The following is a 27482-nucleotide window of genomic DNA, read 5'->3' as shown; positions in this document are numbered from 1 at the left end:
CTTCATGGCAATGTCTCGACCAAGCAGATTCCGCTAGCCAACTAATCAGCACCCTTTTTGTTATGCAGTATAAATTGCTGTTCCCTTTGAAATTTGGTATTCTTGCATCTGTCCTGATGAGTGCGAGATGAAAAGTTTTGACAGCATGTCTTTTTTCAGCAATACTCAAGTTCTAGATGAATATTGTTTTAAATTCCTCCATCCCTTTTCCCCTTGAATTTCTACTATTCTTGGGATGCTTTTAGTGTCTTCTACCATGAAGAAAGAGACAAAATATTTGTTCAAAATCATAAATAGTTTTGATGCAGTAAATAAGGAGAAACTATTTCCAGTTGTAGAAAGGTAAGCAACCAGAGGACACAGAATTAAAGTGGCTGGCAAAAGAACCTGAGGATTTTTTTTCACACACAGCAACTTCTTGTGATCTGGAATGCGCTGCCTGGAAAGGCAGTTTCAGTTGTAACAACCAAAAGTGAATTGGGTAAATACTTGAAGGGGACAAAATGTTACACAGCTATGGGGAAAAAGCAACGAGGTTGTGATTAATTGGGAAACTACAAAAGAGCCAGCACAGGGATAATGGGCTGAATGGTCACTTCCGATGCTGTATAATTCTATGACTAGTTGATTTCATTCCAATAATGTATTTTATACCGATATATTTGTATTTTTAACTGGACAATGGGTTGTAAAGCATTGGTGATTTAACAGATATGGCTGGGTCACGTTTGAGAACTTTTTGGTGCTGTGGAATTGTCTTTAAAAGAGTTGGTGAAGCTTTTTTGGTGGTAGTTGTCGAGTGCCTTATTTCTGAGACTCAAGCAGGAGGAGCTGTGGACTGTCAAGAGGAGGGTGCACCAGGGTGATGTCAGCAAGTGCTGTGCTCTGGGTTTCAGTCAAGTAGCCCCGAGAACAGAACTTAGAGCAAGAAAGGGAGAGGAGGAAGGAAAGTACAAGCTTCAGCCTTAAAAAGGAGGGGGAAAAAAAAAAATCACCGACAACTTTTTTTGCTGCTGGAAAATAACCTTCAACCCTTCATCATCATTTGTGTGTGGATCTTCTGTGGGTGGAAATACTCTGAACAATAAGGAAGAAAGCCGAACAACAATTAATTGACTGGATATGAGCCTTCAGCAACAATAGATAACAAATATACCTCGACAAAGAGATCATCCCTGAGCTGTAACCGAAGATGTGAAGAGAGGGAGAGAGGGGGGAAAGTCTAGTTGCACTGATTGAGGGAGCGAGAGAGAGAGAGAGACGGTTTGAGGAAGGAGGAAGGGAAGAGGGGGGGGGAAGAGAAAAATCTAGAAGAAAAGTGAAAAGTTTATTTTTTTTTTCGGCGCGTCGGAGGAGCAAAGTTTTTTTTTTAAATTTTACTGAGGTAAATGGTGTTTGTTTTTTTATTTTGATCGATTTTTTTTTTGGCCGTCCGTTTGTGAGTGTGGGCTATGCACATCCGGGCCACCGGGCTGGAGGAGGCCATCATTGTTCGCTCGGGGAAAGGGGGGAAAAGCGGCGGCGGCGGCCGCTGGCGGAGGGGAGACACCGGCAGCAGCGACTAAACTTAATTTAAAAATAAACTGCTATATATATATATATATATATATATAAATAAAACACAAACACTCGGGAAACATGTCCAACCAAGGAGCCAGGAGGAACGGGCCGGTCAAGTTACGTCTAACAGGTAAGCTATGCGAATTGCACGCACACATCTATCGTGTGCATTATAAAGACCTGGTGCTTTAAATTGATTCTTTCTCTTCCCTTTTTTTTTACCCCCCTCCCCAATTATTTGTGATGGAGAGATTGTTTTGTTAGCAGTGTTTTGCTTCTTTCCCACCGCCTCCCTCCCCCCCCCTCCAACCCCAACCTTTCCTCCTCCTCCTCTCCCCCCCTCCTCGAGCGGCAAAATAACAAGTCAGGTTATTTGTACACTTTCTACAAAAGAGTGGTTGAACTTGAATGAGTTTTTTTTTTACTGGCAGTTTTTTGCCTTTGAAATGTATCTTTTTCTCTCTGTGTCTTTGGTGGGGGGCGGGGGGAGAGAGGGTGGGGTGGGTGAAGGAGAAAGGTTGTGCCTTTGGGTGATTTTATAACCAGGAAATTCCTGTTTCTGTGTTGTAGGTTTCGTGCTTGTAATACGTTTTAGGCCTGGCAAAGTAAACTCTTGGCTGTTGAGGTTATTCCTGTGACGAGGCTTTTAAACAACCTTCCTGCCCCTTCACCACCACCCCCCCCAACCTCCCCTTTGTGTACATGGAATGTGTACAATTTGGAAGTGCGGGCGTGTAAGAGAGCACACTGGATTTTATTAATCTAGTCGTATTCATATTCCCACTCTTCCAAAGAAGTGTAACAGCAAACTTGGCAACAGTTCAAAGTTTATTTTTGTTGCCTTGTGTTATTACTGCACCGTGTTTATATTTTTGTTCTACGTCCATGGACTTCCACAATGAAAATATGATTGCATTATTTTAGTCTGGAACTTAGTTTCTGGCAAAATTTATGGCAAAATAGCTACACCTCAATTTTGATATTTTACAGGAAGAATAATGGTTCAATGATTCAAAATAGGAAATTATAGCTGAAAGGTATTTAGTTTTTAAAAAAGCTTATTGGGAGTGTTATGCCTATGCTTCTGAGAGCGTTTTCATTGTGATGCTGTGTGCCAGCTTGGCTGAGATAGCACACTCGTCTCTGACTAAGAATGCTGTGCATTCAAGTTCCATTACATACTTGTGCATGTAACTCAGTACAGTACCGAAGGAGTGCTATCAAGAGGTGCTGCTACCTTTTGGATGAGATATTAAATCCAAGGCCTTGTCTGCCAGATAGAGGTGCTTTAAAAGGTCCCATGATACTGTTTGAAGAAGAGTAGGGAGTTCTATGTACTCTTGCCAACATTCTTCACTCAACCAACACCACAAAAAACATATTGTCTGGTCTTTCATTTTTTGTTTGTTGGGCTGTGCTACACTAACAACAGTGACTGCACTTCAGAAAAAATGCAATGATATAGTACCTTGGAATGTTCTAAAGGCATAAAAATTCTCACTGCCAAAAGTACTTAAAAAAAGTTTAGTCACTGTTGTAATGCAGGGAAATGCACAAGCGGCAAAATCTCAGAAACGGCAATGAGATAAATGTCACGCTAATCTGTTTTTGCTGTGTAAAAACAGAAAATACTGTAAATACTCAGCAGGCTAGGCAGCATATGTGGAGAGAGAAAGAGTTAAGGTTTCAGGTCGATGACCTTTCAATAGAAATGGTGAAATGTCCCATCGATCTGAAATATTAAATCTGTTTCTTAGTCCATAGATGCTACCTGAAACCTGAATATTTACAGCATTTCTATTTTTATTGCAGATATCCAACATCTGCAGAGTTATGCTTTTATATTACTGCTTTTGGTGATGTTGGTTGAAGAATAAATGGTGGCCAGGATACCCGGCGAACTCCTCTGCTCATCTTTGATTAGCGTTACAGGATCTTTTACATACACCTGAGAAGGCACATAGCATCTTGATTTGACTTCCTATCCATACACTCTGAGAGTGTAGAATTTCATCTTTGAGATTATGTCCTCAAGTCTCTTGGAGTGGGGCTTGAACCCATGACCTTGCTCTGGCAAGAATACTTCTACTGAACTGACTAACATCTAAGAGAAATACTTAAGCTGTAAAGTGCTAAAGTTCTGACAATGAGTGCATGTTTTCCATTTAATTTTTTTTAAAGAAGCATATTAAGTGTCTTACTATTGTATTCTTGATCTCAGTCGGCTTGTTCAGAGTGCGATTGAAGGAAGTTGGGAAAATGTTTCTGAAGTACACTTTCTATCTGAGAATGTGTTAATGGGAGGGGCAGTAGAAGAAATATTGAGGGGGAATGAAAGTGGGAGGAGAAGTTGAAAATTTACTATTGATTGTCCAGTTATGATGTCTAACCATACGTTACATATTATTCTAGATAAACTGATAGTATTTTTCTTTGGATTTCTTGAAACTAAATTTGTCCCATCTTAGTGGAATGATAGCTAAAACAGCACAGCCTACCTATTCTAGTTGGTGGGTTTAACACTTTCATTTAAAAGTTATTGACTTCAGAGCTTCATCCTATTTCAGGCTATCTTGTAGGCAGGATGTCAGGTAAAATCATTTGATCCATATATGTAGGTGATTTATCTTTTGTATTTTTTTTTGAAAATGTCTCTCTCATTTGACACAGGCAGCATTTACAGATCTTCATATAATTTGGGTGGTGTCCCATCTCAGTGCAAACTTGTGGTGTCTTCAACTTTGAGCCTGTCAGAGAGGTTGAGTACTGATGGTTGCAGTATTATTTGAAAAACATTTTTCTTGTTTTAAGTGGAGGTCTATATAAACAACTTATTTTGTGGTGCGGAGAGCATTATTTTAACTTGCCTAGAAGATGTTATTTGAGTGTTAGAATACAGAAACAGTTTCCACAGTGGTGAGCTAGAGCAAAAGTGCAACTTTTGGACATGCTTGACAGAGCCTGTGAAACTATATAGCTGTGGTTCAGGTTATGAAGTTTAGTTAAAACTAGTAAATGTTTTGTGAGAAATACATGTCTCTGATTGCATTTTTTATTTTAAATATTCAGTAGATTCTCCTTGGGTTTTAACTAACAAAAAGAGTGATGGTTGATTTCTGTGGCTTAGTAAGTTTTTCCAGTGAGTCACATGGATTAGGAGGGTCCCAGGTTCATTATCTAGCCTTTACTCAGTTAGGTGATCTCAACCAGAAAAGTAGTATGAACACTACAGTTGGCCTCAGGTCCCTCGGGTGAGGGAGGGGGGAAATCATCCAGATTTCCTGCACCTAATTACTATTTAACTGTCCTTGATTGAAGTGTGCAAATGCGTGTTGGTTGGTAACAGGATGATAATGATAGTTGATATCCTGCAAATACTTGATGTCCAAACTCTCTCATATAAAATGTATTGGAGGGTTCCAAGTGCCTATAGAACTGTATGCCAGTAAAGAATAAATCCTACATTTGAAGAAGAAAATTGTCTGGAGCTTTAAAAATCTTAATTAAAAATCTTTGAGTTTAGAAGGTAGACTATTGGACTTCAGCTGGCCTCAGTACCCCTTGGTTTGAGAGGATTAAAATTAGCATGGTTTCAATTCTTTTGCTTTCCAGTAAAAACTGAGTTTCTGATATTTAATTAGGTCGTGATTTATTACTTAAAACTGGCATTTCCACTGCTTTTGGGATTGTTTGTAAACTTATGCAATTTGCTGCCCAGATATTACAGGCAGGTTGTAAGTGCAGAATCTTGCAAGATACCATGCCACGACTCATCATTTGCCCTATTTTATAACACACACGAACTTATGGGAGAAGCAGTGTTTAGTAGGTGGACTTTGTGTACAAAGTACAAAAGTACTTCCTTCTCCCTTTTTTTATAGAAGAAATTGTCTTTTCTTCAATCAATGAAAGAAAATTACTTACTGATCATACATGGAGACCTGAGAGAAAGATCTCTTTCTGTGCTTGACGAGTACCCTAGTGTGGTCCCATTCCAAACAGGGCTGGAGGAGACGTTTGAAGACGCCTGACTCTCAGAATCACGGGATTGTTACAGTACAGAAGGAGGCCATTTGGCCCGTTATGTCACTCATTGTGCCGGCTCTCTGAAGGAGCAATTTACTCAGTGCCACTCCTCCGTCTTCACCCTGTAGCTCTGCACATTCTTCCTTTTCAGATAACAATCCAATTCCAGGAAACAAGTTATACTTGCAAATGTACATTTAATGTTGTAAAGGTTTGGCCTCTTTCTGTGAGGTTTCTGCTAATCTTCTGTCCATGTTGAGGTGGGAATCTGAGCCCCTACAGAAATTCCAGGAGGGACAATTTCCTTTCCAGTGGTTGAAGAATATAGAACAAGAGGACTGAAAATTAGATGAAATATAGGAGATCCAGAAGAGAGAGCAAGAAAAACTTCTTAACACTGCATTTCACAGCCTGATAAATCTCTATCAGAGTTGGTGATTGAAATGAAGATATCAGCTTTTAAGAATAGCTTAAGTGTGTGATTGAATGAAGAAGGATTAAAGGGATAGGGTAACTCACTTGGCACATGGGATTGGTACAGCTTTTTATGGAGGATAAGCATCAGTACAGACTAGTTAGGCTGAACTGCCTGTTTGCTTGTTTTTGTTCTATATAAAGCCTTGTAAAGTGCTTCATGGTGGAGCGGGTGGAGATATAATTCTGACACATCATAACTTGCAGGGAGAATTAGGGAAGTGATTGAAAGCAAGACTGAAGATGTAGGTTTTGAGGAGGATTTTGAAGCTATGGAAAGCTTAACAAGGTGGATGGGTTTAGGAAGAGAATTCCAGAGAGCAGGTCCATGATGACTGGAGGGCCTGGCCCTGATGATGTAGTGGGGACAATGACGCACAATAGTTCAGACTTGTGAGTGAAACCTGAGAGCAGGGATTTAAGTTAGAGAAGCTTGCAAATGTTGGTTCAAGTAAGGCAATTTTAGGAATTAGAATAAAGGGCAAGGGTTGAAGTTTGGAACCAGTGAAAGTTGGTGACGATAGGGGAGATGGACTCAATTTGAGTCTAATGGAACAGCATGCAGGCAAATGAGTTCTGGATGAATTGCAGTTTGTGTTGGGAAGAGCTTAGGAAATCAGTCAGCTAGCCATTTGTTGGAAAGGTTCAAGCCTGAAGTTGACTAAAGTACAGAAAAGATTTCAGCACGGGCTCTAGTCTTTAGCATGACTCCCTGGTGTTGGGTGGCTTCAGCGCAGCTCAGACTGGTTTGAAGTCATGTCCTCTGCTGTTGATAATGGAAAAGGTCGGGGAGTTCCCTGTAATTGTCATCAGAGTGGGAGATCTGACAAGAGGGTTTCCCTGCTACAAATAGATTTGAGTTTTTGTTTTAAAAGGTCTTTTTTTCTCTCTATGAAAGGGAGAATACTTTGAACAAAAAATGTTCTGATGTTTCCTCTTTTAAAGGTTTATTGCTGTTGGATACATCATAATGAAAGGTGATGGACAGCAGGCTGGTAAATTTGTATTAAACAGCTTTGAAAAGCTGTGGATTTATTGACTTGCACAAGGGATAGTAAAAGACGCGGGCCATATTTGTCTTGAGGTTTTTTTCTCCACTTAAATACATAGGGACTTTAAGGCTAGAAAACTGCATCAGTGTACTTTTTTTTTGGAAGAGAGAGTCTCCCCATTAAATACTCTTATTTTTAATAAAAATAGGTTCATTATTATTGCTCAAATGCTAAGTGGCAAAAGAAGTGAAGGGGAACTGGCTTGGAGGAATTTATCAGCTTGATATCGAGGGAGTTGAATTAATATGCACAGAACTAAAATGACTACACTATTTCAGTTACTCCAGCAAATCTATTGCTTGGGTAACTAATTATTTTAAACTAAAATGCCCAGAAATGAAATAAAGTTAGAGGGTAATAAAGTTAATGCATAATTCTTTGTGAAGGCAAGACTCTCCTTTTTATAGCAAATTTACTTTTTACAAACCTATACTGTACAAAATAAAATATGTTTGCACAGCACGCTTGTTTCCTCTTGCATTTAGGATACGGTAAACAGCATTATGTTGGAGGAATTGCTTTGTAAATAAGAGAAAGTTCATTAGAAAGTGTAGGAGATACTGATATGAAGCAGTGAAATTCACTCCTTTAAGTGAAATAGAACAGATAACTCATCTGTAGCAAGTTGCGACCAAGTTTTTATGGACTTTCCTCGAGTGCAATGAACAATTTGAAATGTAGCCTGTTACTACAATATTTATTTCCAACTTCCTGTATGTTACACAATAATTAAATGAGTATTGAGTAATATGTAATACCCCAAGTTGCTGAGAACAATCATTATTTAGCTGATTTGGTTTTTGGAGAGGGAGAGTGTGTCCACTTGTCATGAAAACACACACAGCTTTAAGAAGAGAGAACTTGCATTTATTTAGCACCTTTCGTAACCTCAGGCTGTCCAAAAGCATTTTAAAGCTAATGATGTACTTTTGAAGCGTAGTTGCTTTTGTGAGATAGTAAACATGGCAACCAACTTGTGCACAGCAAGGGTTCCACAAAAAGCAACGAAATAACTGACTGGACCATCTGTTTTTTTTAGGTGTTAGTTGAGGGATAGATGTTGACCATGACACTGAGAGAACTGACAAGTGTAAAAGATCTCATGGCACTAGTTAGGTCCTTGGCTTAACACGTCAACCAAGGACCCAACAGGCATAAAAGAATGACAGCAACTCTGACAGTGCAGTGTCCTGAAATGCCAGCTTAACTCATATGCTCAAGACTTTGGATTGAAGCTTGAACTCGCAACCTTCTGACTTGAGCAAGGGTTCTGACACTGAACGAAGGCCGTGCCTAAATAGGCTTGATTTTATCTTAGGTGGGAATTATTGTGTGTTGTGCAACATTGTGTAGATTAAGTATGCAGAAACTTATGTTTTGCACTTTCTTTGTTCAGTTATCAGTCCAGAACACTTCAGGGCAGTAAAAGCAATGGGGCTGCCATGTTTAGATCTAGCGCTTGTTTACGGTTTGAGTAAGTGTACAGCTGTTTGATTTATTTTTAAACCATGACAAGCTCATGGGTGAGTAGTTTTGATGCGTTTATCACCTTGTGTGTCGGGTAGATTCTCTTTTTTTAATAAACATGGTAAATACATATAGGCGCATATGTGTTTCTGTTATATATTTTGCTATGTTGGTGGGTAAAAGGTATGGAAGAAGGAATTGGCAGATAAATTGCCGCAGGCTGAGCTATTGTGGTCTATAGATGTGGGAGAAAATAAATTTTGTTAATTTTTACCACCCATTTATCTGTGTAAGCACAACCATCATACTATTTGATAGAGTAGCCTATTGGTTCTTCAGTTATTTCACTAACGCACACATTTATGTTAAAGCATTGAAAGAAATTAAATATTTCTTGAGTAGAAAGCCTGTAGGGTGTGTCAGCACCATAAAATGCCAGCATTCCTCCGTAAGGCTGAGGTTAGTGAGTTCGTTGTGTTACCATCTCTGGGTGCGTAAGTTTGGAAATTTCAGCCTTAACGCTAAGATAATTTAGGTGATCATTCTTGTATTGAACTGTTTGATTGCTACACCATTAATGGTGGTGTTCTTCTGTTACGGTGTTAAACTGATTTGTTTGTCTTTCAGGTGGATGTTTTAAGATTGTAAAGGGAAGGTCTTAGGGCTGGCATTCTGCAAGAATGAGATCAAAAGGGCCTTTTACTTTCGATCAGCTTAATTCTATTCATAAACATTGCAGTTCACTTTCTTGCTTCCAAAACAAGTCACCACCTTACTTTGTAAAATTTATATTAATTCTTAGAGGATTGGCAGCTTAATACAGGACAATAATTTAGTTGAATGGTTCTGATGATTCCTTGTTATTGTCAGTTTCATGTTGAGTAGAAGGATCACAGTTATTTCTTCAAGCTTGCTGACAGCATGTTCTATATATAGCCTGGTTGTTGTAAAATCTTAATGTTCCATTTTTATTTTTCTTGCTACTCTACCCAGCTGCTATAGTGAATGTGGTAAAACAGTATGATATACAATGAATAATAAACTCAGTAGGAAAGTGGGATCTGAGGGCATATGGCATACATGATTGGCAGTGCATCAACATATTGTATCCATCTGTCCCAGTGGGTTGCAGCAAAATATTTTATTGACAGTACAATATCAATTATTTCTTCTAAGTTATCCTTTAGCTGTGCTGATGGCAAATGGCTTTATCAGGTGAGTAGAGGAGCCATTCAGACCAGGTGTCCTATGTTCAATCCCTAATTTAGGACATATCAGTTAGAATGGTTGCAGGGATTTGATCTCCTTGCAGGGAAAAATCATTAAAGGTACATGCTGCTGATCACTAACTAATGACCATGCTGGAAATGATTGTGTGTATGTTTGGTAAGGACAGGGTTAGGCTGACTGTCACACCTCTATGATTGACTAGTTGCCAAGCCTTGCTCTTGAATACTGATCATTTTGGTTGATGGATAAATGGTGGAGCCAGTGTTTGTGCAAACATATGCTGCTAAGGAGTTGATGCCTTTGGGAAAGGATAAATTGGTGAGGAGAAAAATATTTTTAAAAAAATCATGTCCCGTGTTGGCATTTTAATATTTTTTTAATGATTGAGGTTATATTGCAAGGAATGTCGTGGTATAATGTGACATATTTTGACAAGTAGGGTTTTTGAATTTCGTTTGTTCTGGGAAACTTTTGTCCTCTATAAAATACTGAGCTTGGAATTTTTCAGCTTGTGCTTTCGGTGGCTGGGGTTTTCTGTTGTGATCTCTGCATTTTATTCTGTGATTTTCCTGTCCATTAAGATGAATGAAAAGAAAATCAGGGGCTGGTGAGTGATCAAGTGGAAAATCCTGGCTAGTACCTCTTGAAGAATTCCTAGGTTCTACATATCATGGAGCTATGGCAGGGCAAAGGTTCTTTTTTAATTTCTTCCTGACGTGCTTAAATGCCATCTTAGCTGGGCATTGTGTGACCTTTCCAATTGGTTCATGGTTGCTTCTCTGTATGAAAATACAAATTGCCAAATTATAGGTAATTTTCCAATGTCTGAGCCACTAAGTTAAAACTTCAGGACTGCTTAGCAAACAAAAAAAAGAAGGGTGAAATTATGCCTTTTGATGTTTTGTGCCATTGGATTGATATCCTGGTCAATGTTTTCCATCTTCTACTATGGATGTAATGGAAGTAAACAAAAATCATATCAATGTTTCTGTGTTGTTCAGGTTTACTGTTAGCTTTGAAACCCAGCAGGTTGGGGCTGGGTAGTGGAAATGCAGGATTAGATAGACAGTCTGAGTTGATTATAAAGATTAGCACAAGGAATGTTTGCATGACCTTGCTGCAGATATATTTTCTTCCATGGGATTTTCATGAAGTGTAAATATGGGCATGTACTGTAGTCGTCTTGAATTGTGTAAAGCCCAGCGGTTTGTCTAGGGAGAGCTATTTTAGCTATGTCGTATTGGGATAAAGTACTATTGCATACGGGCTTGTCACTGGAGGTGGATGTGTTGGGAGCAATTTCAGGTGATGAATTAAGTACAGCGTATAAGAATGCTACCATACATATTGACTTAAGTACTTCTATTTCCCTGTAGCATGTTGGTATCAATACGCCAAACAAGCTTAGTTGCGACACTGCTGGAATTTTACTTTGATTGCCTTTGGGAATCAAGGAGTATTTGTGAAGAATTTTCTCCCAAATAGGTTAAGTAGGATTAATTCTGATGAAGAGTCATACGGACTCGAAACGTTAACTGTATTCCTCTCCGCAGATGCTGTCAGACCTGCTGAGTTTTTCCAGCTATTTTTGTTTAAGTAGAATTAATATTTGAATGATTTGTAGAAGGACTGATCAGGTGATCTTTTTGCATTCCATGTTTCCTGATTTTTAAAATATCTGTGGAATTTAGGATACATCACTAAATTATAAAAGGCAGATTGTGAATTAAGTGTAATAAGTGGGGAAAACGTGATGTATTTTTGAAGGAATGAAAGAGCCTTTTTTTTAACCACAACTTTAATTAGTTAGTTTCAGCCTAATGTTCATTGAATACAAGATATGGATATTGCTACCAGTATTTATTGCCCATCTCTAATTGTCCTTGAGAATCTGCTGGTGAGCCACCACCTTGAATACAGTTGAGTGAATTGCTAGTCTATTTCAGAGGACAGTTAAGAATCAAGCCACATTGCTTTGGGCCTGGAGCTACATTCAGGTCAGTTCAAATAAGGACAACAGGTTTCCTTCCCTGAAGGGCATCAGTGAGCCAGATAGGTTTTTATGACAACCTGGTAGTTTCATGGTCACCATTACTGATACTAGCTTTTTATTCCAGATTTATTTTTGATTAACTGAATTTAAATTCCCCAGCTCATATTTATTGAGCATTAATCCAGGATTACTAATACCATAAGATAACCATTATAGTACTGTTCCCTAGATTGGTTGCTAGGACATTAGTTGTTTATTGTTGGATGTTTTGTAAAGGACAGATAAAAGGGTATCTTAAATGCTTGGCTTGTTCTGTTATGTTCATATGAGGAACGATATTGGTAATGAATTGTACCTGATGATTTGAACATTGTAATTTATTTTAAATTTGCATGGGAATTAATAGCATTGCTTACACTAATTAATTATGGTCCCCCCCCCCCCTCTTATTTCTTGCTCCTGCCCATTGCACCCATGCCCCCCCATTAAATCTTGGTGTTGCATATAATTTATACCTCCCTGGATCCACCTTCCTTTTGGGCCTGTGCTGTTTGTGATGTTATGTTCTATTTAGTTGCGACAAACTGCATTTGTCAGTGGATAAATGAGATGTGCACCCTATTGTTGGAAGTACCAGCCTATGATTCCTTCCATCTTAAGGTCAGAATTGGGGATATTCGTGATTGTGCAATGTTCAATATCGTTGGCAGTGATGCAGATACTGAAGCAGTCCATGTCCAAGTGCAGCAAGACCTGGACAATATCTAGGCTTGGGGTGGCAAGTGATATTTGTGCCAGGCAATGACCATCTCCAATGAGAGATAATCTAACCATCACCCCATGATATTCAATGGCATTACCATTGCTGAATCTGAATCCCCCACTATAAACATTCTGGGGGGCTACTGTTAACCAGAAACTGAACTGGGCTAGCCTTATAAATACTGTAACTACAAGAGCAGACCAGATGCTAGGAATCCTGCGGTGAGTAATTCACCACCTGACTCCTCAAAGCCTGTCCACCATCTATCTACAAGGCATAAGTCAGGAGTGTGATGGAATATTTTCCACTTGCCTGAATGAGTGCAGCTTCAATGGCACTCGAGAAGCTTGACACCATTCAGGACAAAGCAGCCCGCTTGACTGGCACCCCATCCAAAAACATTCCCTCCACCACTGACGCACAATGGCAGCAATGTGTACTGTCTACAATATGCACTGCAGGAACTCACCAAGGCTCCTTAGACAGCACCTTCCAAACCCATGACCATTACTATCTAGGAGGATAAGGGCAGCAGACACATGGGAACTCCACCGCCTGGAAGTTCCCCTGCAAGCCACTCACCATCCTGATTTGGAAATATATCGCCATTCCTTTATTGTCGCTGGGTCAAAATCCTGGAACTCTTCCGCCCCGTCCCCAACAGCACTTTGGGTGTACCACACAGACCAGAGGGTCAGGAAGGCAACTCGTCACCACCCTCTCAAGGGCAATTAGGGATGGGCAATAAATGGCCATGTCCACATCCCATGAATGAATTTTTAAAAAACTGCAATTCGAGAAAATGGAAACATTATCACAGTAACGCTGAGCTGAAGTTCTTTTTGGTACATGGGGAGCACTATTCACCACTTTGCCTGGTCATGTTTGGATGTGAAAAATATGTTTTCCTTTTATTCGGAAAACCATTGTACATTTTAATCAATCAGAGCTCCTTCCTTGTTAAACAAGTGCTATGTAAAATATTTTTGAATTCCATATATGGAACTGTAGGTGTCAAAAGTACACAAGGTATGTAACATGATGGCCTTATCCAAATCTTCAGGGAAGAGGATGTGAAAAGCTGTTAACAATAATACTGAGGTCAAGGAGCAGGCAGCTGCTGCCTTTTCTGGATGAGTAATGGCGAGATACAAGAAGATTGAGTATTTCATAATTTAACTCAATTTCACCTCTTTTTGATGATGGCAGCCCAATTCTTGTCAAAACCCATTGAGTGACTGCAGTATTATGCAGAACTGAGTCCAAATACACTATCAAGGAAAAAAAATTGAGCCCAGCACCACCCACCCCCCACCCCCATGCGCAAAAAAAAATGATATCTTAACCAAAAAGTAAGATCCTTACATAGACGCTGTAAGGCAACATAGGTGAAAAAAAAAACCCTCCTTCCCTCTTCGCATCATTCTTATGCACATCTTCTCCAGTTTCACTCCTATCCTTTCACCCCAGTCTCGTTCTCAGTCTCATCCTTCTTCCCCTCTCCTCACCCACTTCCCTTCTCCCAAAGCTAGGAAGCAGCTGGTAATATTGGGAAGTTGCTAAAGATGACCCAGTGTTTATTTCCCTTTTCATATTCTTTTTACATCAGTTATTTTGAAATCTATATGCCTGATGTGACAGGTAGGGAGATTCCAATGCTAATCATTCGAATCCCTGTGCCGTAATTACCCTGCCACTGAAGGTGGGCAGAGGTAATGTTTTCACTCCATTTTAGTCTTTGTTTGTAAACATATTTCAAAAATTAATGGACGGATTTCAACGAAACTTGACACATAGGGTATGGCCCAAGGAAGAGCTGGTTAGCTTTTGGCAAAGTTGCGGATCCGAATTCTGGAACTTCTTTAAGGATCTGTTAACATTGAGAGGATGAATTGACGTTTTTTTAAAGAATGTTGTGGGTTTTAGTTGGAATGTTAATGATTGTCAACACCTGATTTTCAATTCTATTGGATGTTTTATCAGCTACGATCAGTTATAATGTAGTTTAACGTTGAGTTAATGCAGCATGGAAGAGGCATGCCCTCTACAGAGTGTTCCCTTCACTTGTTCTCGCTGTAATTCACTGAAGCTACAATCTATCTACTGCAAGCCCACAGTGCAATGTTGTGCTTGTACAAGAATGGCTTGAATCTTTTTTGCTTTAACAGCAGTGATTCTTCAGCCTAGAAAGCTTCAGCCTCTGCTCTTCAATTTTCCCAGGCTGGTCCAAAAATTAGTTGATTTAAACCAAACTGACACCAGTCTTTTCTATTCTGCCACTTTGACCTGGGTGGTGTAAAAGGCTGCAGCTGAGCAGATAATCCACAAACTGCTTCTCCTTATATGAAACACACAAAGCCAATTCCAACTTGCTTTTATCTCTCAAACTAAATGCAGTTAAAAATTGGCTTTGAGTACTTAATATGAGGAAATTTGGGGGCTGAATAAAAGAGCTTGCTGGCCATGCTTAATATACATTAATGTTCTACATGTAACTTATTATTCTACCCTGGAAATTAATGCGACTGCATGCATTTAATGATTTAAAATGGGCAGTCAGTTTTGCAGATTTTTAAAAACAATGCCTCTACGTTTGTACTTGAGTCTTGGTATTTTGGAAACAGAAAAATGGATTCTGAGCCAAAGGAGTTGGTATTGGGAATGATCAAAAGCTTGGTCAGAGGTGATCTTAAGATCTTTTAAGGGGTGAGGGGGGAATTGGAGAGATAAGGAATTTGTGAGGCTGAAGGCAATGGTGAGATAAGGAAGAGGAATGCACAAAAGGCTGGAGTCAGAAGCACAGAGCGGGAACTTGTAGCACTGGAGAAAGTTAAAGGTGGGGAGAGGTAAGACCATAATTGTGGTATTGAAGGAGGAAGTATGTTAGCAGACACAGGTTTGATGATGTGCTTAAGAAGTCACTTCATCAAAATAACTGCTGAGAGTTATTAGTACGTTGAAGGAGGAATGGTAGATGTCATTTGGGGGATGCAGAGCAGTAGAGAGTTGATGGCTAGGGGGTAGATGGGAAATTGGGAGGAGTTGGAGGACGTTGAACAGAACTGCACTTCGAGTATATTTCTGTATTGTTAATAGTTGAGATATAAGCAACGGCTGAGAGAAACTCACTAGTCAAAACACTACAGATTGTAGCGTGACAGTGGGTATTCCTGGGAAGTGATGTTTTGAACATGAGATAACTCAAGGAAGCTATGAGTGCAGACAATTAGGGGCAAGTATTTGATAATGCAGTGAGATTATTTTGTGATGAAGAAGAGATAGCCATAGCAAGCAAATGCCAGATTTCCTGAAAATTCCAAAGTGTTTGTAGTGGTCTCAAATTTCTGTTTTCTCCAGCAAGTTGAGAACATTTATTTATTAGTAGCATAGACATTTGTATAGAAAAATGCATGAGCCTGCTACTTTGTCTACAACTCTTCATGTAAATTACTATTTATGTTTATTTTGTATTTTATGCCATTTGGCTTATTTGCATTAGCCTTGTGACTACTTCCATTTCACTGAATTCAGTCTCTACTTTTGAATTTCCTTGATTTTAGACAAAGTTTTGTATTATTGGCTCTGTCTTTTAATATATGGATTAAAGTAATATACCTTACACATTCATTTAGTAATTTAAAAACTGTTTTAGTTGTGGGATACTTAACAAATATCTCACTTGTTTATTTGCCAGCCCTCTGCGCTGTGCTCAAGTAGGCATTCTTTATGTGTAAGCCTAGTTTGTTGATGGCCTTTCATCATTTGGTGGTGGAGTTGGAGGGGGTGTGGGAGGAGGAAGGTGTTAACGCCAGACCTGATCTTGTCCTCACCTGATGTTCACATGTATATTTACCAGCTGCTGTTATTAGATAATGATCAGGAGCAACAGCTCTGACTTATTCTGCTCATCTTCCTAGTTCAGGGGCATTGAGTCTGATCATAGTGCTGCTACTGCCTGAGGCCATGTTATGTAGTATGCATAATTTATTTTTCAACACTTAAAGGTTTAAGTAGACTAGGACAGTTATTATGCACCTAAAATTACATAGTTTTAGATGTCATTTTTGCTCTTCATGGTAGTCTGTAACCTCTTTACAGGAACGCTGTGATGGTTGCACAACCATTTGTGACAACATTGCACATAATACAATAGGACATCGTTCTTGTGAAATTAACCTATCTTTAAACTGTTTTATTTTGTTAGTGGGTTGTACAAAAAGTTTACACTCATGTCATGGTGTGATATGGAATATATTTACATTATAGATTGCACAGTATTTCCAGATGCACACATTCAATATTTTGTATTGTTACACACTATGAAATGCCTTTTAAACATTTTTCTACATTAGAAGCACTGTATAAGTGCAAGTTGTTGATTGTTTGTAGTCAAGCGGCTTGGGATGTGTGGGGTTGAGATTTCATTAGGTGGGATAAGATAGGAGGTTCTTACGTTTAAGCTTTACATTAATGGATATGCTAACATTGCTGAGGCAATTAACTTATTTGTCCCTCCAATTTTCCTCCTTCCCTTGACAGCTGATTCATTATAGTAAGTAGTTTTATAGGCATTGGATATCACATCGAAGTGGACATTATTGATGTTTGAGCTTAGCCAGCAAGTAAGGCATCACAGCTGAACTAGATCCTCTTCACTTGAGATAAAGTCATTACGACACAGGAGGCCATTCAGCGCATTAGGTCTGTGCCAGCTATCTGTAGGGCAATTCAATCAGTCCCATTCTGCTGCTATGTCCACATAGCCCTGTAAGTTTATTTCGTTCAAGTGCCCATCCAATTTCCTTATGAAATTATTCATTGTCTTTACACCTTTGCAGGAGGCAGATTCCAGACCATTATCACTCTCTGCATTTGAAATCCTCCAGCAGGAGCCACTGGGTAGGGATCTGGGCTGGCAATCTTGTCTAATTTTAACCCTTTGTAGGCACAGGATGCTATCCAGTAAGCTTACTGCATCCCTGACCAGTATCACGACAGATTAGGGATGTAACCAAGGGCCATATTGGATAGTTAACGTAGAAAAAAGGGGAATAGTGAAAATTGACCTCACCAATTTTAAACTTAACTAAGTGTGCTGTTTGGGCAAATGAAATGCTACTTGTTAAAGCTCCACTGAATTTTTGATTTAAAATCAAAGTAAAATACTGAACTTTTCTGTCTACCTGCACTGCAATCCCCCCCACCCCTGCCACACACTTTCACCTATTTGCATGTCAGACAATACCAGTTAATTAAAAAACATGATCCAGAAGATGACGACTGAAATGAGATTAAGCAGTTTGAAAATCACCTTTTTATATAATTGTGTATAAGATGACCCACTTTTTTTTTGCAAAAATATACTTTTATTCATAAAATATCAAAAAGAATATTGCAAACCATTTCAAAATAGCCATTATAGAAAGTGCAATGATATTCAAATATTCTACGTAGATCATGTTGCACTCTGAGGCGCCTGAATACAATTCGAGGGGCTGGAAGCTAAAGTGTACAAGGTGAACCATTTAAGATTTAATATTCCTGTTGACAAAAATCTGGAGAGAAAAAAAACTCGGACCCATGTATAAAGCGCCCTAGAGAGTGGGACATTTCACTGTTTGCCATGCTTGCAAGGTATATGAATGGGGGAGGGGGCAGCACTGAGGACTCCAGAAAGACATGAGGCAGACAGGGCTAGCAGATGAATATGTTCCCATGGGTGAACCAAAGAACCACACCCCAAAAGTGCTCTCATTAGCTGACTTGCCCCAGACTTTCAACCCCTAATGACTAAAGAAAATTCCTTTTGCCTGGACATATTTTAAAACCATCACCTCCAAGGGAAGAAATCTTAGTAAACCTCTTTGCAGTTCTATCAGTACTATCCCTAGCAACAGAATGTAGCAGTGTTGATCTTTTTGAAATGAAGGTGCAGCCCAAAATTGTAAATAGCATCTTAGAAATATTTTAAATTAGTTCTTTCACTACTGTAAAGCAAAGTGAGTCTAAAGCTGAAGATTAATTTTTGTATAATTGCTGAAGTTTTTTCCCTTGGTCTTGCTTTCCAATCAAATATTTGCTTCCTGAGATGACAAATGAGCATTTGAATACTAGATTGGGAAATATCATTATTCTCTGCAAGAATGCTTGACTTTGTTCACTCTCTGGGGAGACATTGTAGTTCTGCCTGTGAATTTCTCTGCAGTCATGTTATAATCAGCTGGCTTCAGCATGCTTGTAGCAGAATGATTGTGGTAGGACGGGTGGATGAATGCCTTATCGATGAGATGACCGAGATGAGAGGAGAAAGGGCAAAAACTGCAAAATTATGAATGTTGAGAGCTAGATTGGGAAAAGATGGGAAAACTCTAGGCTTTTGAGCGAAAGAAACAGAAGGAAGTGCCAGCTGCAAGGATAGTTTCCGTCTTGATTAACAAAAACCTTTGAGCTCCTCCTTGTTATTTTCCCTCAATGATAAAGAGGTTGTGGAAGACATGTTTAAGGAAGCAATGGATATGAGTGAAAAAAGAAACCAGAAGTTATGCTTGCCGTATGGGATAATCATGGAATCTCGATGAGTTATAGTTCAGAGTGAAACACAGTAATGCATAACTTGGAAAAGCCAGATCAGATGAATGCTGACAAAGCTAGTTGTGTTAGTTGTATCCTTTTATGCTCAACTTTGTACTACTGGCCTTAAGGAGTGAAGTTGGAGGCTGTTTTGGGGAATGGCTGATGGTGAGAGACACCGATGAATTTGCTGGGAGCAAGGGCATTGAAAATAAATAATGAAGCAGTTCAAGTCATCAGTGGCAGACTTGTCTTGACAGAATAACCAAAAGTGAGTGAGTTTGTGAGGGAGCTGGGAAGAGTTGGGTAGATAGTGAAAACAGTGGGATTGGAGGAGAGTTAGGGGGATGTGAGTGGTCAGGGATTGCAGTGTTGGTGATCAAGATTGTGGGTATGCATGCATGATGATAAGGGCTTAGCCAAGAATATGAACGTAGGAATTTTTATGAGGATGAGATTGACAGAGGATGGCTGAAGAAGTTAAAGTGTTGATTGATCTGACCTAAGCCTAGGGAAGGTAGGGCATCTTTCTTGGGCAAGCAGTAAATGAAAATTTTAACTCAGCATCTTAAATGAGGGTTGTGTGGAATGGAAGATCGTGAGGGCCAAGAGAAAAATGGGAGTAGTGGGCTTATTGCAATGGCAGCCAAGGTATGTGTTAGGATGAGCTCAAATAATTCAAGATAGTGACGCTTAATATGGAGTGAGTTACAAAGGATGAGAAAAATAATTTTAAATCAAGCACAAATAACAAATAGTTTCTTTATTTTTTTGTGCCAATAGCAATCTGATTTAATATGAGGCTGCTTAAGATAAAATGTTAAGCAGTACTGTCACTTAAGCCTAAAATTTCTGATTGGTGTCATTTTAATGCTGGTGTTAACTTGTTTAAAATGAATGGCTTGATGCTGGTAAAATAAAGTTGATTGGAAAATGTAGACTCTTGTACTGTTTGCATAGCACATTTTTGTAAAGATGGACTTCATTCATGTTAAGTTCATATCAATGGAATGTGTATTGTGAAACTGAACCCACAGGGCTAATGTGCATGCAAGTTTTCGTGGTACATGATGCCAAAATTTGGAGCTACTTTGGATTTAGTTGAAAGTCTGACTCCAGTGATAGCTATGGTTCTACTTTAGACTGTCAGTTAAACATGCATCCTAACGGGCTTTAGTTTATTACTTGTTTTTACCAGCGATCGACCAAGTATGTGTCTATTAAAGATGCAGTTTTTAAAAAAAAGTTAGTCTGGTTGTCATAATATTGGAGTGTTTATTGTGAGATCCTAGTTCAATTATGCAGTCCACTGATATTAGGGTTTTCCCTTTAGGGCAATTTTTCCTAGTCTGAGCTGTGTTACCCAAGATAGGGTCTCATTTTCATTCTTCTGTTCCCACCTCACTACTCAAGATTGCTGATTTAACATCAAGGAATATTGATTCTGGAGGTGTCCGTGGGCTTAATCATTCTCCTAACTTGTCTAGGGGGAAGTGACAAAAGCTTTTTAATAACCAAAGACCATTTGCCCTGGCAAAAGTTCTAAATATTTAGGCAATCTTCTAGTAAATACATTCCCTTGCCCTGGATCAGAGTTTGTTTTTTTTTGTGACTCATTGCACATAGAAATAAATTTAAATGTGGATAGTACTAAACCAGTATTTGAGAGCACAGTATTTTGGATTTTAAAATTACATTCCAGGACGATTGAGAAGTCTTTGTGGTGAGTTTTCTAACAAGGAGCAAAAATCCCAGTTGCTCACATGTTCCAATGAACTTTGTGTCTGGCAAATCAAGATGCACATTTTTAGCCTGGTCACAAATTTATGATTATCTACAAACGAAAATGATATCCAAATTTTCTAAGAAGCTTCTGTAAATGTTGGTAGGATATATCATAACAATTTGTTTATATGTTACTTTTAACATGGTTAAATTTCCCAAGGTGCTTCAAAGGAAAGTTATAAAACGGCATTTGGCACCAAGCACATGCGTGATATTAGAATAGGTGACTGAAAGCTTAGTCAAAGAGTCAGGGAGGGGAGAGAGGGTTAGGGAGAGAAATCCAGAGCATATGGCCTAGGCAGCTGAAGGCATGGTGGAGCAATTAAAATTGGGGAAAGAGAAGAAACCAGAAATGGAGGATAACAGTTTTTGGAGGGTTGTGGGACTGGAGGAAGTTTCAGAAGTAGGGCAAGGCCATGGTATGTTATATAAATGTTATAACGTTTCTAATTGTATAGCAAAATAATCTTGAGGATGAAATTTCATATGGCCACTGATGAATTGAGTTATTTAAAACACTTTAAATAGAATATGCAACTTAATCTAATGGAAAAAAGAAAAAGCTGTTTTCTAAATATTCATTTTTAGAACAAGTATGTAATGTGTCAACTGTGTACACATTTCTAATCTCAATGATGAGTATAGATGAGGGGAGGTACTTTGATCCATTTAGCTTATCTTTCTATAAGACTTTATATTTCCCCCATTCAACTTTCTCTGAGTACTCCAGAGTTTTTACTACAAATATCATACCTGGAAAATAATTCTGGATGTTAATCAGTCTGTGAATTAGTGCTTTGTGTTTTCTGAATTTTCTGTACCTATGTCCCCTGTGGTTTTACTTGAAATAGTGCTCAGGATCAACCATTTGTACTTCTAACTAGCTTCTTGTATTCCTCCACAAGGTCTTCCCCCATTTGCCTTGTTTCAAGGCCAAAGAACTGTTTTTTTCCCCCCCCTCTTTTAAGAACTCAGCCCTAATAACTCAGTGATGATCAATCTGTGGCCCTTTTCTGCATTATTTGGACCAGCACTGTTACAGTGTAAGTTGGGGAGAGAAGTGCGTGAATATCTTGGATCTCTAGCTATTTTGACCTTAAATTCCATTTTCTAAGGTCCTAAAGGGTCTAATGAACACACTTATGGTATAGGATTGATCTTTTGGCAAGATGTCATTCAGCTGTGACAATTGTTTCAATTGTGAATGAAAGAAGGGACCGATATTTACTTTGAAGTAATGACCATGATTTTTTTTAGCGGGCAGCAAGATCATGAGAAATAGGTCATTAGGTCCCTCAAGCCTGCTGTACCATTCAATAAGATCATGGCTGAACTAATAGTGGCTTTAACTCCCTTTTCCTGCCAGTCCCCCATAACCCTTGCTCCCTTGTCGATCAAAAGTCTGTCTAACTCAGTCTTGAAAATATTCAATGACCCAGCCTCCACTACTCTCTGTTCAAGAAAACTCCAAAGATTAACGACCCTCAGAGAAGAAGTTCTTCCTCATCTCTGTCTTAAATGGGAGATCCCTTATTTTTAAACTGTGCCCCCAGTTCTAGATTCGCTCATGAGAGGAAACATCCTCCCAGGATCTACCCTGTCAAGCCCCAACAGAATTTTGAATCTTTCAATAAGATCATCTGTTATTCTTCTAAACTTCAATGTGTATTGGTCCAACCTTCTCAAACTTTCCTTGAGTTGTCCCTTTCATCCCAGGAATCAGCCTAATGAACCTTCTTCTCTGAACTGCTTCCAATGCAAGTATAACCCCTCCTTAAGTAAAGAGACTAAAACTGTACACAGTACAGATTAGGCACATTACAGCATTCCAGACTCAACATTGAGTTCAACAATTTCAGGCCATCATTTCTGCTCCATTTTGTTTCCTTTGCTTGTTTCAGATTTTTTTTCTTGTCAGCAGCACACCTGTTCCCGGCATGTTTTTTGTCTCTTTGTTTCTTTTCTTGCCCCGTGTCATTCTCTTTGGCCCTGTTAGACTAACTTTTCTGTCATTCAATCTCTCCTGACTTTCACACTATCATAGACCTTTCTTTTGTTCCTTATCCCACCCACCTACCCCTTGCTCAAAACCTCTAACTTTTCTCAGTTCTGATGGAAGGTCACAAGCCTGAAACATTAACTGTGTTTCTCTTCACAGATGTGCTATAAACTGCAGAGTATTTCCAGCATTTTCTATTTTTATCTCTGATTTCCTGATTCCATGGTATTCTGCTTTCCTATAACTTGCATGTTGGTGTCGTAATGAGTTTTTGTTATTCATTTGTGGGATGTGGGCTTTGCTGGCTGGGCCAGCATTTATTGCCCGTCCCTAGTTGCCCTTGAGATGGTGATGGTGAGCTGCTGCCTTGAACCGCTGCAGTCCATGTGGTGTAGGTACACCCACAGTGCTGTTAGGGATGGAGTTCCAGGATTTTGACCCAGTGACCGTGAAGGAACGGCGATATATTTCCAAGTTAGGGTGGTGAGTGACTTGGAGGGGAACTTCCAGGTGGTGGCTTTCCCATCTATCTGCAGCCCTTGTCCTTCTTGATGACACTGGTCGTGGATTTGGAAGGTGCTGTCTAAGGAGCCTTGATGAGTTTCTGCAGTGCATCTTGTAGATTGTACACACTGCTTCTACTGTGCGTTGGTGGTGGAGGGAGTGAATGTTTGGATATGGTGCCAATCAAGTGGATTAGCGAATCAATGCTTTGTCCTGGATGGCGATGAGCTTCTTGAATGTTGTGGGAGCTGCACTCATCCAGGCAAGTGGGGAGTACTCTTTCACACTCCTGACTTGTGCCTTGTAGATGGTGGACAGGTTTTGGGGAGTCAAGATGTGGGTTACTCATCGCAGGATTCCTAGCCTTTGACCTGCACTTGTAGCCACAGTATTTATATGGCTAGTTCCGTTCAGTTTCTGGTCAATGGTAACCCCCAGGATGTTAATAGTGGGGGATTCAGTGATGGTATTGTCATTGAATGTCAAGGGGCGATGGTTAGATTCTCTTGCTGGAGATTGTCATTGCCTGGAACTTGTGTAGCAAGAATGTTACTTGCCACTTGTCAGCCCAAGCATGGATATTGTCCAGGCCTTGCTGCATTTGGACATGGACTACTTCAATATCTGAGGAGTCATGAATGGTGCTGAACATTGTGCAATCATCAGCGAACATCCCCACTTCAGACCTTCCGATGGAAGAAAGGTCATTGATGAAGCTGCTGAAGATGGTTGGGCCGAGGCCACTACCCTGAGGAACTCCTGCAGTGATGCTCTGGAACTGAGATGGTTCACCTCCCACAATCACAACCATCTTGCTTTGTGCTAGGTATGACTCCAACCACTGGAGAGTTCTTCTCCTGATTCCCATTGACTCCAGTTTTGCTAGGGCTCCTTGATGACAAGGGCAGTCACTCTCACACTGCTTCAGGACTTCAGCTCTTTTGTCCATGTTTGAACCAAGGCTGTAATGAGGTCAGGAGCTGAGTGGCCCTGGCGGAACCCAAACTGGGTGTCAGTGAGCAGGTTATTGCTAAGCAAATGCTGCCTGATAGCACTGTTGATGACCCCCTTCCATTACTTTACTGATGATGGAGAGTAGACTGATGGGGCAGTAATTGGCCAAGGTTGGATTTGTCATGCTTTTTGTGTACAGGACATACCTGGGCAATTTTCCACTTAGCTGGGTAGATGCCAGTGTTGTAGCTGTACTGGAACAGCTTGGCTAAGGGCACAGCAAGTTCTGGAGCACAAGTCTTCAGTACTATTGCTAGAATATTGTCAGGGCCCATCGTCTTTGCAGTATCCAGTGCCTTCGCCATTTCTTGATATCATGTGGAGTGACTTGAATTGGCTGAAGACTGGCATCTGGCACTGACGCTGGGGACCTCCGGAGGAGGCCGAGATGGATCATCCACTTGGCATTTCTGGCTGAAGATTGTTGCAAATGCTTCAGCCTTGTATTTTGCACTGGTGTACTGGGCTACCCCATCATTGAGGATGAGGATATTTGTGGAGCCGCCACCTCCAGTGAGTTGCTTAATTGTCCACCACCATTCACGATTGGATGTGGCAGAACTGCAGAGCTTAGATCTGATCTGTTGGTTGTGGGATCGCTTAGCTCTGTTTATCACTTGTTGCTTGTGCTATTTGGCACGCAAGTAGTCCTGTGTTATAGCTTCACCAGGTTGACACCTCATTTTTAGGTATGCCTGGTGCTGCTCCTGGCATGCCCAACTGCATTGAACCAGGTCTGATCCCCTGGTTTGATGTAATGGTAAAGTGGGGGATATGCCGGGCCATGAGGTTACAGATTGTGTTCTGTGTACAATTCTGCTGCTGCTGATGGCCCACAGCACTTCGTGGATGCCGAGTCTTGAGTTGCTAGATCTGTTCGTAATTTATCCCATTTAGCACGGTGGTAGTGCCACTCAACATGATGGAGGGTATCCTCAATGTGAAGGCAGGTCTTTGTCTCCAGGACTATGCAGTGGTCACTCCTACTGATGCCGTTGTGGACAGATGCATCTTCGGCAGGCAGGTTGGTGAGGATGAGGTCAAGTATGTTTTTCCTTGTTGGTTCCCTCACCACCTGCTGCAGACTCAGTCTAGCAGCTATGTCCTTTAGAACTTGGCCAGCTTGGTCAGTAGTGGTGCTACCGAGAAACTCTTGGTGATGGACATTGAAGTCCCCCACCTAGAGTACATTCTGCGCCCTTGCCACCCTCAGTGTTTCCTCCAAGCGGTGTTCAACATGGAGGAGCACTGATTCATCAGCTGAAGGGGGCGGTACATGGTAATCAGCAGGAGGTTTCCTTGCCCATGTTTGACCTGATGCCATGAGACTTCATGGGGTCCAGATGTGATGTTGAGGACTCCCAGGGCAACTCCCTCCTGACTGTATACCACTATGCTGCCACCTCTGCTGGGTGTGTTCTGCCACTATCTGTAAGATATGATTCCATGAGGATGACTATGTCAGGCTGCTACTTGACAAGACTGAGACTGCTCTCCCAATTTTGGCAGTAGCCCCCAGATGTTAGTAAGGAGGACTTTGCAAGGTTGTTTCCGGTGCCTAGGTTGATGCTGGGTGGTCTGTCCGGTTTCATTTCTTTTTTGAGACTTTGTAGCAGTTTGATACAACTGAGTGGCTTGCTCAGCCATTTCAGAGGGCATTTTAAGAGTCAACCACATTGTTGTGGGCCAGGGAATGACAGCAGATTTCCTTTTCTAAAGGACATTACTGAACCAGATGGGTTTTTACAACAATTGACAATGGTCATCGTTAGACTTTTAATTCCAGATTTTTATTGAAATCAAATTCCACCGTGACATGATTGGATTTGAACCCAAGTCCCTAGAGCATTCCCCTAGGTCTCTGGATTACTTGCCCAGTGGCAATACCAATATGCCATTGCCTCCTCTTAGTGTAAGCACCTGTACTGCTTTCTGCTGTACTGTATCACAATTGTCATCACCAGTCAGGAATCTACCTGCTACTAGCACATATATTGTGCTCTTGAGTATATTTGGTATACTATGATGTCTGTATTTTCTGCACTGAGTTCTTGTCCTCATACTGTATCCTTGTGTTTTGTCCTAGCTGATAGCTGTTTTCTCGGCTTGTTTATTTTTTTTCCCAGAAACCACAACTTGTATTTATGTAGCATTGTTAGCCTTGTAAAATGTCCCAAAGCATTTCACTGTAGCTTAATAAAACACAGCTTGACACCGAGGCACATATAGAGATATTATGGCAAATAGCTAAAAGATTGGCCAAAGAGATAGGCTTTAAGAAGCTTCGTAAAGGAGGTAGAAGGGAGGGAATTCCAGAGCTTAGGGTTTTGGCAGCCAGACACAGCCACCTCTGTGGAGCGATGAAAATCAGGGATGCTCAAAAGGCCAGAATTAGATGAGCACAGATATCTTAAAGTTGTGGACTGAAGGCGATTGCAGAGATTGGGAGGGATGAAGACATGGAGAGATTTGAAAACAAGGGTGATCATTTTAAAATTGTGACATTGCTTAACCAGAAACTGATATAGGTCAGTGAGCATAGGTGATGGGTGAATGGAACGTGGTGCTCATAACCTTCCTTCCGTTATAAGACCAGCAGTGAACATGATGATTGCACAGCTTTTGATACTATTTGCAAGTCCTCAGGTACTGAAGCAGCCTGTGCTGCATGCAGCAGGGCCCAGACATTTGGCTGATAAGTGGTAAGTTGCATTCATGCCGTACAAGTGTCTGGCAATAACCATCTCCAACAAGAGTGAATCTAACCACCTCCCCTTGATGTTCAACAACATTACCATCATTGAATCCCCCACCATCAATATCCTGGGAGCTAGTGTTGACCAGAAACTTAACTGGACCAACCATACATATATATATATATATATATATATATATATATATATATACTGTGGCTACAAGAGCAGGTCAGAGACTGGGAATTCTGTGGCAAGTGACTTACCTCCTGACTCCTGAAAGCCTGTCCATCATCTACAAGGTGCATGTCAGGAGTGTGATGGAATACTCTCCACTTGCTTGGATAGTGCA

The 27482-nt window shown here is 40.2% G+C and overlaps 1 protein-coding gene across 4 annotated transcripts in view; it reads left to right on the top strand.

Annotated features, from left to right (window-relative positions):
- Nucleotides 1–1588: 1588 nt before the first annotated feature.
- Nucleotides 1589–27482, top strand: part of smurf2 (SMAD specific E3 ubiquitin protein ligase 2) — a 218273-nt gene continuing 192379 nt past the window's right edge. For 3 of the 4 annotated variants that reach the window (XM_078571230.1, XM_078571229.1, XM_078571232.1), the window contains exon 1: nt 1624–1690. In XM_078571230.1, coding sequence (XP_078427356.1) covers nt 1639–1690 — 52 coding nt within the window. In that variant the 5' untranslated portion in view covers nt 1624–1638. Of the gene's footprint in view, nt 1691–27482 lie in introns of all 4 variants that reach the window. The other variant, XM_078571231.1, reaches the window with a different exon arrangement.

Source organism: Cetorhinus maximus, chromosome 24, assembly GCF_964194155.1.
Source record: "Cetorhinus maximus chromosome 24, sCetMax3.hap1.1, whole genome shotgun sequence".
In the NCBI taxonomy this organism is placed as follows: domain Eukaryota; kingdom Metazoa; phylum Chordata; class Chondrichthyes; order Lamniformes; family Cetorhinidae; genus Cetorhinus; species Cetorhinus maximus.
This window is presented reverse-complemented; position numbering and strand designations above follow the sequence as displayed.